At 39.8% G+C, this 15,977-nt stretch overlaps 1 protein-coding gene across 24 annotated transcripts in view; it reads left to right on the top strand.

The window, feature by feature from the left end:
• Positions 1-15,977, top strand: part of CLASP1 (cytoplasmic linker associated protein 1) — a 376,782-nt gene that overhangs the window by 150,468 nt on the left and 210,337 nt on the right. For 17 of the 24 annotated variants that reach the window (XR_008791890.1, XM_056110467.1, XM_056110458.1 and 14 more), the window contains 3 exons: positions 5,457-5,561; positions 8,200-8,226; positions 10,456-10,623. Coding sequence is in view for 23 of the 24 variants with exons in the window: in XM_056110467.1 (XP_055966442.1) it covers positions 5,457-5,561; positions 8,200-8,226; positions 10,456-10,623 (300 nt within the window). In the remaining variant the exon portion in view is untranslated. The remainder of the gene's footprint in view (positions 1-5,456; positions 5,562-8,199; positions 8,227-10,455; positions 10,624-15,977) is intronic. The other 7 variants (XM_056110448.1, XM_056110468.1, XM_056110463.1 and 4 more) reach the window with 1 other exon arrangement.

The raw sequence follows: 15,977 nt of genomic DNA, 5'->3' as shown, positions 1-15,977 counted from the left end.
TTCTCATCCTAACCAGCACTAGTAATTGGGTTCTTTTTCTCAACTTTCTTTTTACCAGTCTAGAGCAAGGCTGTCATAGAAAACAGCAAAAGATTGCCCACTCAAGTATTGTGCAAGAGACATAAGAGCCAAGAAGTCTCTTTCTGCCTCTCCATGTAGGAGAATTGTTGTTTATTTTATTTAAAGGTAAAAAAGGTAAAGGCCCTCCCGTTGATCGTCGATTTGCTCGAGCGGGCCCAGTAACGTCTCCATTGGAGACTTTGTTGTTACTGTGTCTGGCATATCGAATACTCTCGGTAGCTTGCCGGGCTCTCCGAGAGGGGCGGAGGAATCGAACTCGGGTCGGCCATCTTGGCCGCTTGTAAGGCGAGCGCCCTACCGCTGTGCTATTTACTTTTTAAAATTTTTAAAATTTTAAAATTTTATTTTCATAAGGTTATTCACATTAATTGATATGTTCAATATTTCAACACTAATCCCACCACCATTAAACCTTCCCACCACCATTATTTCGAATTTTCCCACCACCACTCAAGCCTGCCTGCCACAGGCAGATGCTAGATAATTTATTTTCTATTGCTTGTCATGAGTATCATGAGAAGTGACATGGCCGTAAAAGCGGCCTCATGCTCCTAGAATTCTAAAATTGTAAATGATTGGGTTTTGGAGACCTCTCTGTAGGGAGCTAGTCCATTCCAAGATTTTTTTGTGAGTCTCTGGATCAAGGCCTTTAAGGCACTTAAATGGCACCTGGAGGCAGTTCGTGGTTGTGGCAGCCGGGACTCCAAAGGGGTGGGGAGACGGGAAGGGATGGCCCATCCCCGAGAGAAGTGTTGGTCAGGGTTCACAGTTCAGAATCATATGGGAGAGAAGCGTATTGAGGGGGCCCTATGAGCCCAGGTCTCTGGGCTTCCCAGGGCCGTATGGGCTGGTCTGCCCTTCACTTCGTGCTGCAAAGGAAAAGAGACATGACCTTGGGCACCTGTAAACTCTGTCACGGCTCAGCTGTTCTCTCTTCCAGCCGTGAGACTTTAAGAGAGGTGGTGCTTAGAAAAGAGCCAGTGGTTATTAAACATACAGTCTGCGGTATAGATCACATCTTACCTTGCTTTCTAACGGTTTTTGGAATCAATGGGATTCTTTTTTTCCAAGTTTGTAAAAAGAGAGTTCAATATTTTATACCATTAGGTTTCTGAGACAAGAGAATGTGTAGCTACTTATATCACTAGTAGGCAAAGATGATTTCTGAATCAGTAGTTGGTTACTCTGCATTTAAAATGTTGGCTGGAGTGATAGAGCAGCAGGTAGTACTGACCCAAGTTTAATTCCCGGCCCTGAGCCCTGTCAGGAGTGATCCCTGAGCACTGGCCAGAGTACCAGCCAGTGTGGCCCCAAAACACACACACACACACACACACACACATCCAATAATAATAATTAAAATATTGACAAGGTGCTTGAATTCAGGCATTTCAGTATTTCTCACTTTGAGAAAAATCTATATCCTTTGGGACTTACCTTCTGGCATTTATGAATACTCAAAAAATTTTTATAAATAACCAAAAATTTGATTTATTTCTAAGTTATCATGTCATTATTTTGAGGACCTGTTATTTTGTTCAGTAGTTTTTTAGTCTTGGGAGCTGAAAAATATATATCATCTGTTACATTATTCATGAGAACATTTCATGAGAAAGATGTTGAAATTGTATAATCTTATTACATCTAATACTTAAATCTACTGTGTTTAGTAAACACATTATTCATAATTTTCACCAAACTGAATACTTCTCCATGAAGGATCATAATAAATGCCCAAATGACTTGTGGGTACAAATATTTTTATTGATAGTTTCAGAGAATAGGTATGTTAATAAGTATTGTGGTCAGTGGCCCTGCTTAACTATTAAAAGTTTGAATTAAGGTTAGCACAATAAAAACTCTTTAATCTTGTCTACTCTTTAGATCAGATTTTAGCAAAGTTTTAATGGGGGAGGGGGGAAGCCCCATTGAATGACTATCCCAAAACTTTGAATTTTAAGCAATTGGCTTTTATGTGTATGGACAAAGCATATGTGCTTATAAAGAAGCAAAAGGAGTGCGAAATTTCTCTACCTTAAGTATTTTTAAAAACTGAGAAAAGTTCTTTGAATGGTAACTGCTCGTAGGCAGCAAGATTCACAAGTGATCGATTTTTACTCAGCTTTGATTTTATCCAAAATGCTACATAATTTTTAAAAATTTTTATCTATTTATTTTTTTATTAGTGAAACACTAGGGCTGGAGCAATAGCACAGAGGTAGGGCGTTTGCCTTGCACGCAGCCAACATGGCCGGCCCGAGTTCGATTCCTCCGCCCCTCTCGGAGAGCCCGGCAAGCTACCAAGAGTATCTCGCCCGCACGGCAGAGCCTGGCAAGCTCCCCGTGACGTCTTCGATATGCCAAACACAGTAACAATTGTCACAATGGAGATGTTACTGGGCCCGCTCGAGAAAATCGATGAACAATGGGAGGACATTGAAACACCATGAGGTACAGTTGTAGACTTAACAATCTTTCTTGCTTGGGTTTCAGTTTATGAAATTATGCCATCAGTGAGTTGTAAAATAGATAAGAAACTGTGTCCCCATATGATGATAACCGAGATTTCACTTGAACCATGAGACACCACACCAGTCATCAGAAATTATCTAAGTGATTACCTTTGGCTAAACAGAATATAGAAAAATTATGCTTCAAAGCAAAACCCAGGTGCACAGATTCAGTTTCCTGTTTGAGGACTTTTCTGAAAGTATGACAGTGGATTGGAAGATGTTTTTCATTTTACTGCAGTGAAGACAAGCGTTTTCTTTGTTTATGAAGGCCAGCAGGCAGACTCTGCTTCCATTTCTTTGTTTTCTCTACATGGGATGGTTTGTTGCTGTAGCTCTTCTCCTTCCCTCTAGTTCTCTCTCCTTTTTTTTTTTTTTTTTTTTTTTTGGTACAGCTCTCTACTGTCTCATTTCTGTGTTTCTTAGTCTTATTTAAATTTATCATTCTCTCCGTCAAAACACTGAATAAATATGAATGTTCCATTACTAGGTGAAAGTATAGAACCAAACTATATTTTGATGGTTTGTTGCATTTTCTTAGTAGACCTTGTTTTTCCCAATGACCACAGTAGTTTATATCATCTCTTTAAAATAACATGAAAAGACACTTTGAGTAATATCATAACAGTAATGGGATGAAACAAAAAACAGGAAACATTTCTATTCAAAAATATGTATCCATCTGAACCCCGGCACAGCAGAGGCCCTGAACCCGTACCTGGCCCAAACGGCCCGAACGGACTTGAAGGGCTCCCCAGGGCCTAGTTACTGAGCCGTGTGACTCACTAGGGAAGAAGGGAAATGAGCTTTGTGCACACTTGCTGAGAGCTCATTTTATTTACCTACAAATTCACATGGAATCTCTCTGGGCAGAGGGAAAATGCCAGTCTTACTTGATCTATAACAGCGCTCCTCTATGAGTTGTTGTTTTAATTCTGATTATATTTGACACGTTGCATTGTCAGACTGATGAATGAATTAAAGTGGTCTGCACTGTCACCCCAGCAGGTGGCTGACAGGAAAAACCACTGCATTTATACCAAGGAAGCCACTCTCGAATCCAGTTCCTTGGGGTTCCCTCAGATACAAATATGTTAAATAATGAGCTTGTGGTTCAGAATTTTATCCCTGAGTAAGAAGTGGGAGATTACCAGGATTTTTTTTTTAATTCTTTAGATTAAAAAAGTAATCCTTTAAGATTTAGGATCTGGGGCTGGAGCAATAGCACAGCGGGTATGGTGTTTGCTTTGCACTCAGCCGACCCGGGTTTTAGTCCTAGCATCCCATATGATCCCTTGAGCACCGCCAGGTGTAATTCCTGAGTGCATGAGCCAGGAGTAACCCCTGTGCATCACTGGATGTGACCCAAAAAGGAAAAAAAAAGATTTAGAATCTTTTATATACTATAAAGAAACTAAATATTCCAAAGAAATAAGAAACTTGCATTTTATAGCAGTATAATAATAGTGGGACAGTATAGCAACTTGTTATTTGTTTTTTTTTTTTTTTAACCATACCTGGCTGTGCTCAGGGCTTAGTCCTGGCTGAGTACTCAGGGATCACTCCTGGTAGATTCTGGAGACCATACCGGGTGCCAGGGATCAAACCTAGATCAGCCTCGTGCAAGGCAAACACCCTACCTGCTGTACTATCATTCTGACCCATAAAGGTGTAGCAACTTTGGAGACAACAAAAGAAAGGGAAAGGTGGGGAAATTTATAACCTAGGAGCTAAACATTTACTAGGAGAATTAAGGTAGACAAATATTAATCTAAGATACAAGGGCTGCAGAGATATTAATATCTCTTGCCTGTGGCCAACCCAGGTTCAGTTCCTGCCACCACATATTGGTTTCCTGAGTGCCGTCAGTAGTGATCCCTGAGCACAGTCAGAAGGAATCTCTGAGTATTGCCTGGTGTAGCCCCAAAACAACAACAATAATAACAAACACAAAGATTTTATAGTTTTGATTCTAGTCATCTCCGCCCCTCTCAGAGAGCCCGCCAGTCTACCGAGAGTATCTCGCCTGCACGGCAAAGCCTGGCAAGCTGCCCATGACGTATTCAATATGCCAGACACAGTGACAAGTCTCACGATGAAGATGTTACTGGGCTCACTCGCAAATCGATGAACAACAGGAGGACAGTGACCATGAACGTGATTCTTCTCATTGACATTAGTAGATGCTTTACTTACTTGAGCAAGCGCCATCACACTGTCAAAATATTCTCTTCATTGAATCTCCATAACATTGAATTCTTTTTAGGTAATTATTTCCCTAAGTATTCTTTCATAGGAAGTTCTTTCTTCTTCATCTTCTGCAGCTTAGATTTGTTGACAAGCCTACTTTAAGAGAGAAGTTGAACATTGCTTTTCAAAGCACTTTATTCTCCAGGATGCTGTAGTTTTTGTTGATGATTGAATTTAAGTTACTGTGGAGTTTTGTTTGTTTGTTTTCTTATTTGTTTGCATTTATTTATTTTTCTGTATTTTCCCCCCTTAAGATGGCCACTAACATTTTTGTTTCTGGAAAGTGGATGGATATATAGGCAAATAAAAAGGAAATATGAACTATCAAATAGATGTCCTCTCCTTTTCTGCAGCTAGAATATGCGAGAGTCATGGGAAGCTGGTAGATTCCTGACTCACTCTGGGCGCCTGACCTAGCTTCAGTGTGTGCAGATTGCGTGAGTGAGTCTCCTGTGCGCACAGGGAGGTGTGTGAGGCCCCGCGTCCCTTAGGTATTCAGCTGCCCCTGCAGGTGGTTCATCAGTGCCCCTTGCTCCTGATGTGAGTCGCATTTTCCTGAGTTGCCCGAACTTACTGGAAACAGTGTGGAAACCCTTGTCTCGCTCTGTTCTCCAGGTCGGATCCGCACAAGACGGCAGAGCTCCGGGAGTGCCACCAACGTTGCCTCCACGCCTGACAATCGTGGCCGCAGCCGAGCGAAAGTGGTTTCACAGTCCCAGCGTAAGAAGTATATTTTATGCTCTCAGTTACCGTATGGTTCACTCATCCGCCCTTTCTCCAGCTGAACGTATTTACTTTGACCTAAGAGAGGGCGAGGGGGGGACAGTGCACACTTCCGAGGGTCTATGAGATTGTGCATTGTCTTGTCATCATTGGTTGGGTAACCTTACCGTAATCTCCTTTCCAGGTGATTAGAAATTTCATAGAGCTTAGAAATGACTAGTAAAATAGAGTTTTACTCCCTCCTTCAAGACTCTGCAGTTGAAGCATACCTGAGCAGCAGCCGATTTTTCTTTCGATAAGGAATCCTTCTGATGTCATTGAGTGGCTGTACCTGGAGAGATTTCTCTGAATGCCAGGTTCTCCTCCCAGTGGTGATGAGTCACTCCCCTCTAACCCTCTCTCCTTGTAGTTGCAGCCTGCTCTTCTCTTCTTGCTAGTGTGGACTCTCGCTTTGCTCAGCTGCTTTTGCTTCCGTTACTGCTTCTTGTATATGTTGAGTCAGTTAGTTTATTACCGTTAACCGTGAAAGTGGAATGAGTAGCTGGAGAGGGCTGCAGCGAGAGTCAACAGTAGAGTTTTCCTTGCACCTGACTGGCCCAGGTTCCATCCCCGGCTTCTCATACAGTATTCCGAGTGCCCCCAGGAGTGATTCCTGAGTGAAGAGTCAGGAGGAAGCCCTGAGCATAGCTGGGTGTGACCATACACTGTCCCACAAAAGAATGAATAGCTGGAGAGAAAGTATTTTGATTATTTTTAGTATACAGAACTGGTATCCCACATCCCAGCTGCGTGGAGTCCCCAGCCCTGTCTGTGCATGTAGCATAAACCTGCCAGCCAGAGCTCTCCCGGGCAAGGTGAGTGGAGGGCTGGGCGAAAGTCTCCCTTTCCCGGGAGCAGCATCTAATTTCTTCAGCATAGCACTCTTGTGCTGATGTGTGTCCGCTTCTTTCTGCCTGAGGAGCTGCCTGGATTGTCTAGAGAGCGCTTAGTCCAAGGCCAGACCTTAGGATCTCTTTCAGTATTTAGGATGGCTTGATTAGCTCTTTCCTAGTTCACTTTTCCATGTCCCTTTGATAATGCCAGTCCTCAAGTATAAGAACTTAGATCCTGTCTGGAAGGAAAACACCAGATCAAGCTACTAATGCCTCTGGTGAAGCTCCTTCAGGTTTGCCACACAGCAGTTTATCATTCACTTTACTGCACAACACAACACAACACACTACAGATTCTGAAAATATAGGCTAGAAGCTTCTACCTTGAGAACAGCATCTTGGTTGTGATTATTCTACTGACGACCTCATACCTATGGCTCAGAACTTATTGCAAAGAAAGTTTTGGGGGAAAAACCTGCTTTATATTCAGGCCTGGGGATTTTGATTCGTGTATATGAAATGGCCTGAGATCCACCCCCACATTGTGTGACCCCTCAAGACACTCTGGGCTCCTGAGCATCACATGTTGTGTATCAAAAAATAATGGAATCTCAGAATATAGGTCAGTTTGTTGAAACGAAATACTAAATGTGTAACCCTGTAGGTCCGTCACCCTGCATTGCCTTTCTTGAAGCAGGAGTGCTGGGCGTGATCTTACATTCCTTTGTTTACTGTTGGTTGGCATTAACCACCAAAGGGCTCTGTGCCTCTTGCTGCCTTTCTCAGTTCATGAGGTGCTTCAGAGTGAGGCCCTTTTTGTAGTAGGGGTAACGGTAATGAGGAGCTGTAGTTCTGCAGCCTCGTCATAAGCACCTTCCTTCTGTCCTGGGTTTCTTCTTTAAAGTCTCTTCACTATGGTCTGGAGAGAGAATTGAAGGGCCAGAGGGCAGCACTGCAATGGGGAGCCCCAAGTTTCATTTCCTGTACCTCATATTCCTTCCTTCCCTGCCCCTTAAGGTTGTTTTGGCCAACAAAACAACAACAAACAAAGCATTCTTAGTTTTACTTTTCTGGACACATTACACTCCCAAGAAGAGAGAAAAACCCAGCAAATGCTCAAGCCTGCATCTTAAATCTGTGCACAGAAATGAAATACTTTGACCTATTTAACAAATAACTGCAAATATATACATGTATACATATATGTAAGTGCAGGTGTAATAGCATTCATAGTCCTGGTTTAATAAAAAGTAGGTTTTATTAATAATATATTTAGGACCCTGAACAAATTAAAATTTAAATATTTGAGGAGTTAGCATAGGAAACTCAGGTGAATCTAGTTAAGGGAAGTGTGTTTCAATTCATTAAACTTTGTTAAGCACTTCCCATACGGTAAACAAATGATCAAACAAATGTGGTGCACAAATGATCAAGAAGCAATTAACTTCTCTCTGGTTGTTCAGACTGGAGCACTGGTCTCATGAGACAAACCACTTCTTTTCTCGTCCGATAGTGCTGTGCTTAGCACATAATATGTTTGTAAGTATTTCACAAAAACGACTGACATTGTGTACTAACCCATACACAGAGTATAAATAAACATTAAGGCCAAAGTAGTCCAGAAAACTTAGAAAAAGTAGCCATTTTGCTAATGTGTATGTGAACAAAGACATTTGTGTTGTGCTGCATGCTGACCTTCTGTATTGTGTTATTGTCTTTTAATCCACTTTTTGCCTGTCCTTTGGTCTGCTCTCCTAATCAAGGATCCAGATCTGCTAATCCTGCTGGTGGTAAGCCATTTCTCTTGCTGGTTTTTTTTTTGTTTTTTTTTTTTTTTTTTTTTTGCTTTCTCCTTCTTGTGTTCCTTGCATGATATTGATTGCTTTCTTTATTATGAGATTAATTAATCCTTCATTATTTTTTGTTTAAATTCTAGAATTTGAAATGGATTCCCTCCCCACCTCTTTTAACACAATTGAATAGTTTATGGGCAAAACTATCTAGTCCTGAAACAGATTTTTCATGAAATGTGTACTGGTGACTTTTACAATGAACTTTGCTTTATAGTGTTGTTAAAATACTGTAAAGTACTGGTTTTTGTGGGTAGTCCTCTTGTTTATTTTTGTGTGTTCGGATGTTTGTTTCATTTCCAGGTAAGTGTTTAAATGCCTTTTACCTCTGGGTCATTCTGTTCTGGTATATAATTATGTACATTTTATGTTTTAGAATTTTATTGTCTTCTCTACTAAAGAAGATGATCTAAGTAAATGACTGCCATTTGGTGTCTTGGTATGGTCCTTAATGTTTTGCTGTTTTCTAAGGGAGAATTTAGGTCCATAAAAAATGATCATAAAGGTATCTAGCTATACTTGGTCACTGATAAAGTTTATTGATTATATTATATAATTTAGATTTTTACTTTTATTGTGTAACTTACAATCTATATGTTCCATATGATTTATACTTTGTAGATTTTAGAGATTTACAATGAGACTTCACACACAGTTACTTTTTATGATATCCATAGATGGAAAGGGGAAAATATTGTTATTGTTTGTGGTATACACACATTTATATTTCAAAGCTGTATTAATTGGTACATAAAGATTCATAATTATATGCTTACAGACAATTACTCTTAGCAATATGAAATATTCTTCATCTCTTTAGTGTGGTGCACCTTATTTTATTATTTTAGATACAGATTTCATTTATTTTTCTGGCTTTTGAGCTACATCACTACTCTCAGGGGCAATTCCTGGCTGCCTGGGTGACCCTTGGCAGTGCTAGGGAGCCCCTATACTGTGCAGTTAATGTAACAAGAATTGGCTTTATGAAAGGCAAGCCCCTGGTCTGTCTCCCCAGCCCCCATTTTATTTTATTTTTAAAAAAACATCCCCCCAAAAAATAAAAATAAAATAAAAAACCAGAATATCTGAGGTTTTTCTTTTGCTGCTGCTGTTATTATTTGGGGGCATCCTGCCCATACTCAGGGCTTACTTCTGGCTCTAGGCGCAGGGATCACTCCTCGCAGAGCTGAGGAACCATCTGTGGTGCTGGGTCAGCTGTGGTTCTGTCACTCTGGCATTGACTATCTGTCTTTTAACACCGGACTTTAATCCAGAACATTTATTGCTGTAATAGTGTTTTGCTACCTAATTTGTGATTTTTATTTAGCAATTTACACACTTTTTTCTTTTATTTGTTAGGTTAATAGTCTCATTGATCCATTTTATTTTATCAATGTTTAAAAATTGTTGCTTTTCTGTTCTGTTGATTATACTTCAGTTTTTAATGTATCAGCTGTTGCAGACAAAAACAAAGCAGGGCCGGAGTGATATAATTGTGGGTAGGGCATTTGCCTTGCACTGACCTGGGTTTGATTCCCAGCACCCAATATGGTCCCCCAACAACTGAAAGGACTAATTCCTGAGTCCAGAGCCAGGAGTAACCCTTAAGCATTGCCACGTGTGACTTCAAAAGCGAAAAACAAAAACCAAAAAACTCACAAAAAATAAAGCACTAAAGAAGTATCTTTATCCATCTTTCCATCTCTAGATGGATTCTGTGTTTACTTGCCGTGTAGGTGGCCATCCTGTTTGATTCCCATCACTGAATGTGGTCCCTTGACCACCACCAGGGATCACCTCTGAGCACTACAAGACATGCTCCCCACCCCTAATAACCCAAAATAAAAATTAAAAAATCAGTACCTTTGCCACGATCTGTAGAAATTTGATGTGGAACAGGAGCTTTCTGTACTTAGCTTAAATTAGTCTTTGAAATTAAAATATTCAAGGTCATTTCTGTAAACATTTACATGTAATTTCTCTGTGCATAAGTACTCTTTCATACTAGCTTTATTTTTTTATGCTTTTGAATTTTACGAATTAGCATTCTCTTAAATGAAAGCTATTTTTATGTACCATTATCTTTATTATATCCAAATTACTGTGTTAACTGGCTCCCGGAGCACTGGTTTATATCTGTTCTTCCATTTTGTTTTGTTTCATTTTTAGCTGGCAGCCGATCAAGTTCCCCAGGGAAACTACTGGGAAGTGGTTATGGTGGCCTCTCTGGGAGCTCCTCAAGAGGCCCCCCTGTGACACCCTCTTCTGAAAAACGAAGCAAGATTCCTCGGAGTCAGGGTTGCAGCCGAGAGACAAGTCCAAACCGAATAGGATTAGGTAAGGATTCCCAGTGGTCTTGCCTGATGAGCATTTTGGTTTGGTTATAGTCTAATTACTTTGTCTTAAGAAGAAAAATGGGGTCTTATTTCCAAAGCAAGGATGTCACTCTGCCTGTGTTAAAATATATTTGTGTCCCTGTAATAAAATTATGGCATAGTCAAGTTTTAATTAATGCTAAAAAATTTGTGGTGCTCACTATTCAAGTTGACAGAAAAGAATCACATTACTGTGGCATTTGTTTCATAGCCCTGCTGGAAAAGCATCACAGTTGGCAGCAGGCTGGTATCTTTTCCTCCATTCTGAAGCTGTGTTGTTCTTTGACTAATTACCACTTAATAGCCATTGTCCTGTATAAAGTTCCAGAAGCAGTTTGTAGAGCAGCACTTGTCTTGATTTTAATCTTCCTTCACATAATTGATGAAAAAGCATATTTGACCAAAGACTATTTAATTCGTACATGATACTGCTCAGACATACAAATTAAGCATAGATGAAAACCAAATGTATAATATTTACTTTTGTGCTATAGTCTTTAATTTCTTTGCAAATGTGTGGAATAATACAAATTACTCAGGAGCGTAAGGACATTATATTCAAAGGCTGCTAATTGGTCTATTACCCTTTTTATTTTTAGTTTTTGCTTGCCAGTTTATTAATCAAATGTTATTAACTATTTGATTTTTAATGCATTTCTTATTTATACTAAAAGGTAAAAGGTAAAGGCCCTCCCGTTGATCGTCGATTTGCTCGAGCGGGCCCCGTAACGTCTCCATTGGAGACCTTGTTGTTACTGTGTCTGGCATATCGAATACTCTCGGTAGCTAGCCGGGCTCTCCGAGAGGGGCGGAGGAATCGAACTCGGGTCGGCCATGTTGGCCGCTTGTAAGGCGAACGCCCTACCCGCTGTGCTATCGCTCCAGCCCCTTTACCTTATTTATACTACCTTTTAAAAATACAAGTTATGTTATGTGGTTTAATGAAAAAACATCTGCTTGTACCTTTCCTCACTTTTTCTGCTTTCTGAGGATAAAAGCCTATACGAGAATTATATTTTTTTAGATTTGCCTATTTTTCTTAATAATTTGTCCTCTCAACAGTTACCACTTAAATGTTTACTGTGATTTACTATAGACATTACTAGACCTTTGGCTTAGAAAATAAAGAAGATAAGTGTAGCTTCAAAGAGCATGTGATCTTAGAGCTGAAAGTATAAGACAGTATGACAGAATACTATGAGAGGTGTTCTGACAGCAAAGAAAAAGGGATACCTCGGGTGAAGCCTTTTCTCCCTAACCCTTCCGGATTTTCCTGCTGTGTGAGAATTCCCAGAATGATCTTATTGAGATGCAGTGCAGGTGAGATTGGGAATTGGGCATTGGTGGGAAGACAGGACTAGAAAGGTATTCTTAGGGTGAGGAGGGCATGTTTTTAGCAGCTGAGGGAGCAGCATGTGTCTGCAGAAACAAGTGATTATTGAAGTGAAGGTGGTTTGTCTGGTAGGCTCAGGCAGATAAGGACCGTGGAACAAGAAGTCCAGCTTTTCAAAGCCTTTCCCTTATCGCCCCCACATTTTTTTTCTTTTTCTTTCCTCTTCTTTCTTTATTTTCCCTTTCTGTACTTTGTGCAGTGTCAAGATAAAACTCGTTGGCATGGGGACCGGAGCGATAGGATAGAAGGTTTGCACACGTTTGAGCAGGGCCCAAACCCCAGCATCCCATATGATAACCAAAGCATCACCAGGGCTAGTTCCTGAGTGCAGCGCCAGAAGTAACCCCTGAGCATCGCCGAGTGTGACCCCAAAAGATCCCCCTCACCTCCAAAAAAAAATCTTGGTGGGATGGCTTTGTAGCTTAGAGGGCATGGTTTACAGGTAGGAACCCACCCCAGGTAATCCCCTAAACTGCCGTTCCTCCAGCATTTCTGCCACACGTGACCCTCCCATACCAGAAAAAAGCATAAAACTTAAGGTTTGGGGGTAAACTATGAAAATGTGGGATAGATACTTAAGAAGTAGAAGTGAAATGTTGACAGGCTAACATTTCCACAGTAGGTGAAATATTGAGCGGTGGCTTTGTTAATCTATGTAGAAACCAGTTTTCTGTTGGTATTTCATAGCTTAAATGAACCAACAAGTTTCTTGGAAATAGTAACAGTGAGTAGTATGTGTTATACAGAGAAGATTATCCAGAGGAGATCTCTTGACTGGAATATCTTGAATTTCAAATTTGATGCTGTAGTCTTACTTGTTTGGGTTTGGTTTCATTGGGGAAACATTTGACTTCATGAATTCTACACATGAGACTTCTGTTCTTTTTTTATTGTCTTTAAGATAAAAGATAAAGATATTATTAAATAAAGATAAATCTTGGCAGTACATACAAATTAATTTCATATTTTTAATTTTTGTTTTCTTAGATTTTAGGTTTTTTGTACTAAACAAGCCATTTTGATATTCTTGAAACTGGAAAGTCGATGAACCCAGTTATCTAATGTAACATTGAGTTCTGATGGTCCCTAGTCTTAACTTTAAAATTTGTGTTGTAGAGAGTTGAAAAGACTGCATTTAACAAGCCTGTGAGCTGCACTATTAACTGTCTAGGGATTACATAGTTCTGTTCTCTTTCGAATACTTAACTTGAAACATTATTTTGAGTAGTGTGATCTAGTTGATACTTTTATTTTTTAGTTTCTTTAATGTAGGAGTACTGCTATTTATTCAGCCATGTTTGATACTTTTGAAAAAAGAATTAGTGATATATAAGGCTTTGAAGTTTAGACAGGTTCAGTTGGAGAGACTATGCACATCCACAGCAATACAAAATTTTATCTTCCCACTTCTTTTTTTTTTTTTTTTGGAGTCATATCCGGCAATGCACAGTGGTTACTCCTGGCTCTGCACTCATGTATTATTCTTGGCGGTGCTCAGGGAATCATATAGGATGCTGGAAATTGAACCTGCGTCAGCCGTGTGCAAGGCACACACCCTACCCGCTTGTGCTATTGCTCCAGCCTCTCTTCCCACTTCTTAGTACTACTTGGAGCTTCCTGATTTTTAAAATTGTTATTTTGGGGCCACATGTAGTGGCCTTACCTGCTGTACTATTGCTCTCCGGCCCCATGTGCCCGTGGTTTAATGCAGATAGGAGGATGTAGTGCTGCTTGGGGCCCTATAGTATCACTCTTTATTTTATCATAAGCTCTCATTTTAGAATAATATATATATTTAAATTGTTTTGTCTTTGTTTTGTATCCTACTTTGGACAAATAAAAATATCGGATAAATAGCTAATATCTTTAACAATATTTAAAAGTCTGCCTTTCATTTTCTTTTTCTCCACTCACTGTTGAAAAAGGCTATAAGAAACTTTTTTGTTCATTTGTTTGTTTGGGGGCCATGCCCAGTGGTGCTCAGGGCTTACTCCTGGTTCTGTACTCAGGGGTCACATCTGCCGGTGCTCAGAGGACCATAGATGCTGAGGATCCAACCAGGGTCAACCACATGCAAGGCAAACCCACTGTACTATCACTTTGGTCCCCAAAGTTTTCTTACTTTTCACTGCTTACATTTTCTGAAATAAACTTAAAGATTGAAAATATTTTTTAAATAATTGAAAATAAATAATTATTGCAGTTATTAATTTAGATCACTTTTTGCAAGACCAAAACATGAAAATACCTGTGCCTCATAGAGCTTTCCTGTGTTGAACTTTTGGGTAGTTTTATTACTGCTCCTAGTCTTCTGCTCTTTTTCTTTTTTTGCTTTTGGGTCACCCTCAGCACTACTTGGGGACACTCCTGGTGCAGTGCTCGGGGTGGTTCTCAGACGACCGTGTGGTGCCTTGGATTGACTCTCTGGGCTCCAGCAAGCAAAGCATGTGCTTCAGTCCTTTGAACAAGCTCCCCAATCTTCATGCTTCTGCTTTTGATGAGTTCTAGTAGGACCCTTTCTTAAATGGCAAAGTCAGGAGATTTCCCCTTAAAATATTAGAGTCTAGAGTATCTCTCAAGAAACAAAAAACCAACCAAATGATCTTTTAAAGACTTTACTGCGTTTCACAAAGGCTCTAGAGGAATACAGCTTTTAGAACATTCAAAGAGGTTTTTATTGTCTCTTCCTCCTGTTAGCCCTCTACCTTCATAAAGTAATCTCACCCAGAATGCTTAGTTTTGGCACTTAATGAGACCATTGATTTGGTATATTCCTTTTTAATTTTGTTACTTAATCTTTGTAATATGATTTATCTATGTATACTTTGACAAAAATCCTTGTAGGTTGATCGTTGGAAGTGGTTTTCAGTGTATGTTTTTCTTCTTATGTTTTACATTATTGAACATTTGAGCTATTGGCATCACCACTAAATCACTTTAGTAGTTTGAAACAACTATGGGTTGTGAAGGGTCTTTTCTGAATGCCTACTTATACCCTTATGTAACACCTGGCAGAATTGGTGAATGAATTTCCTAGAATGTCAGAAGATAAATAAACATTGTTAAGAATATAGGGCCAGCAAGATAGTACAGCAGATAGGGTCCCTGCTTTGTATGAGGCTGACCTGGGTTCAATTCCCAGCATCCCATATGGTCACCCAAGCACTGCCAGGAGTGACTCCTGAGTACAGAGACGGGTAACCCCTGAGCATCACTGTGTGTGGTTCCAACCAAGTCCACCTCCAGTCCCCAAAATGAATACGTACGTATATATAAACGTCTGTGTGTACATATATATATACATATGTACAAACACATAAATATACATACACATATATATTTAAATTTTCTATTTTCGAATATCTGCTTTCTTCTTCCTATGTTTTTTATTCTTTATAAAAAATCAGCACAGTCCTGGGAAAGAATTATCTCATTGATGTAACAATGATAAGGGAGTGGAAGCTGAGTGAAAATTCAGAAGTAATCAGACAATAACCATAAGAAAATGCACAATTAAGTATTTATATAAACCAAAAACTCTGTGTTTAAAAGTTATATATTGGGAGTGATAGTACAGTGGGTAGGGCATTTGCCTTGCACGCGACCAACCCAAGTTCGATTCCCAGCGTCCCATATGGTCTCCTGAGCATCGCCAGGAGTGATTCCTGAGTGCATGAACCAGGAGTAACCCCTGTGCATCACCAGGTATGACCCAAAAAGCAAAAATTAAATAAAAGCACCCTTCTTAAAAAAACAGTTATATATTGATTATTTACAGTGAATGGAATAAAACTTTTATGTATGCCTCTTTTTTTTTTTTCTTTTTTGGATCACACCCGATGATGCACAGGGATTATTCATGGCTCTGCACTCAGGAATTACCCCTGGAAGTGCTCAGGGGACCATATGGGGTGCTGGGAATT

The sequence above is a fragment of the Sorex fumeus genome, unplaced genomic scaffold (genome assembly GCF_029834395.1).
Source record: "Sorex fumeus unplaced genomic scaffold, SorFum_2.1 ptg000009l, whole genome shotgun sequence".
Classification (NCBI taxonomy): Eukaryota; Metazoa; Chordata; class Mammalia; order Eulipotyphla; family Soricidae; genus Sorex; species Sorex fumeus.
This window is presented reverse-complemented; position numbering and strand designations above follow the sequence as displayed.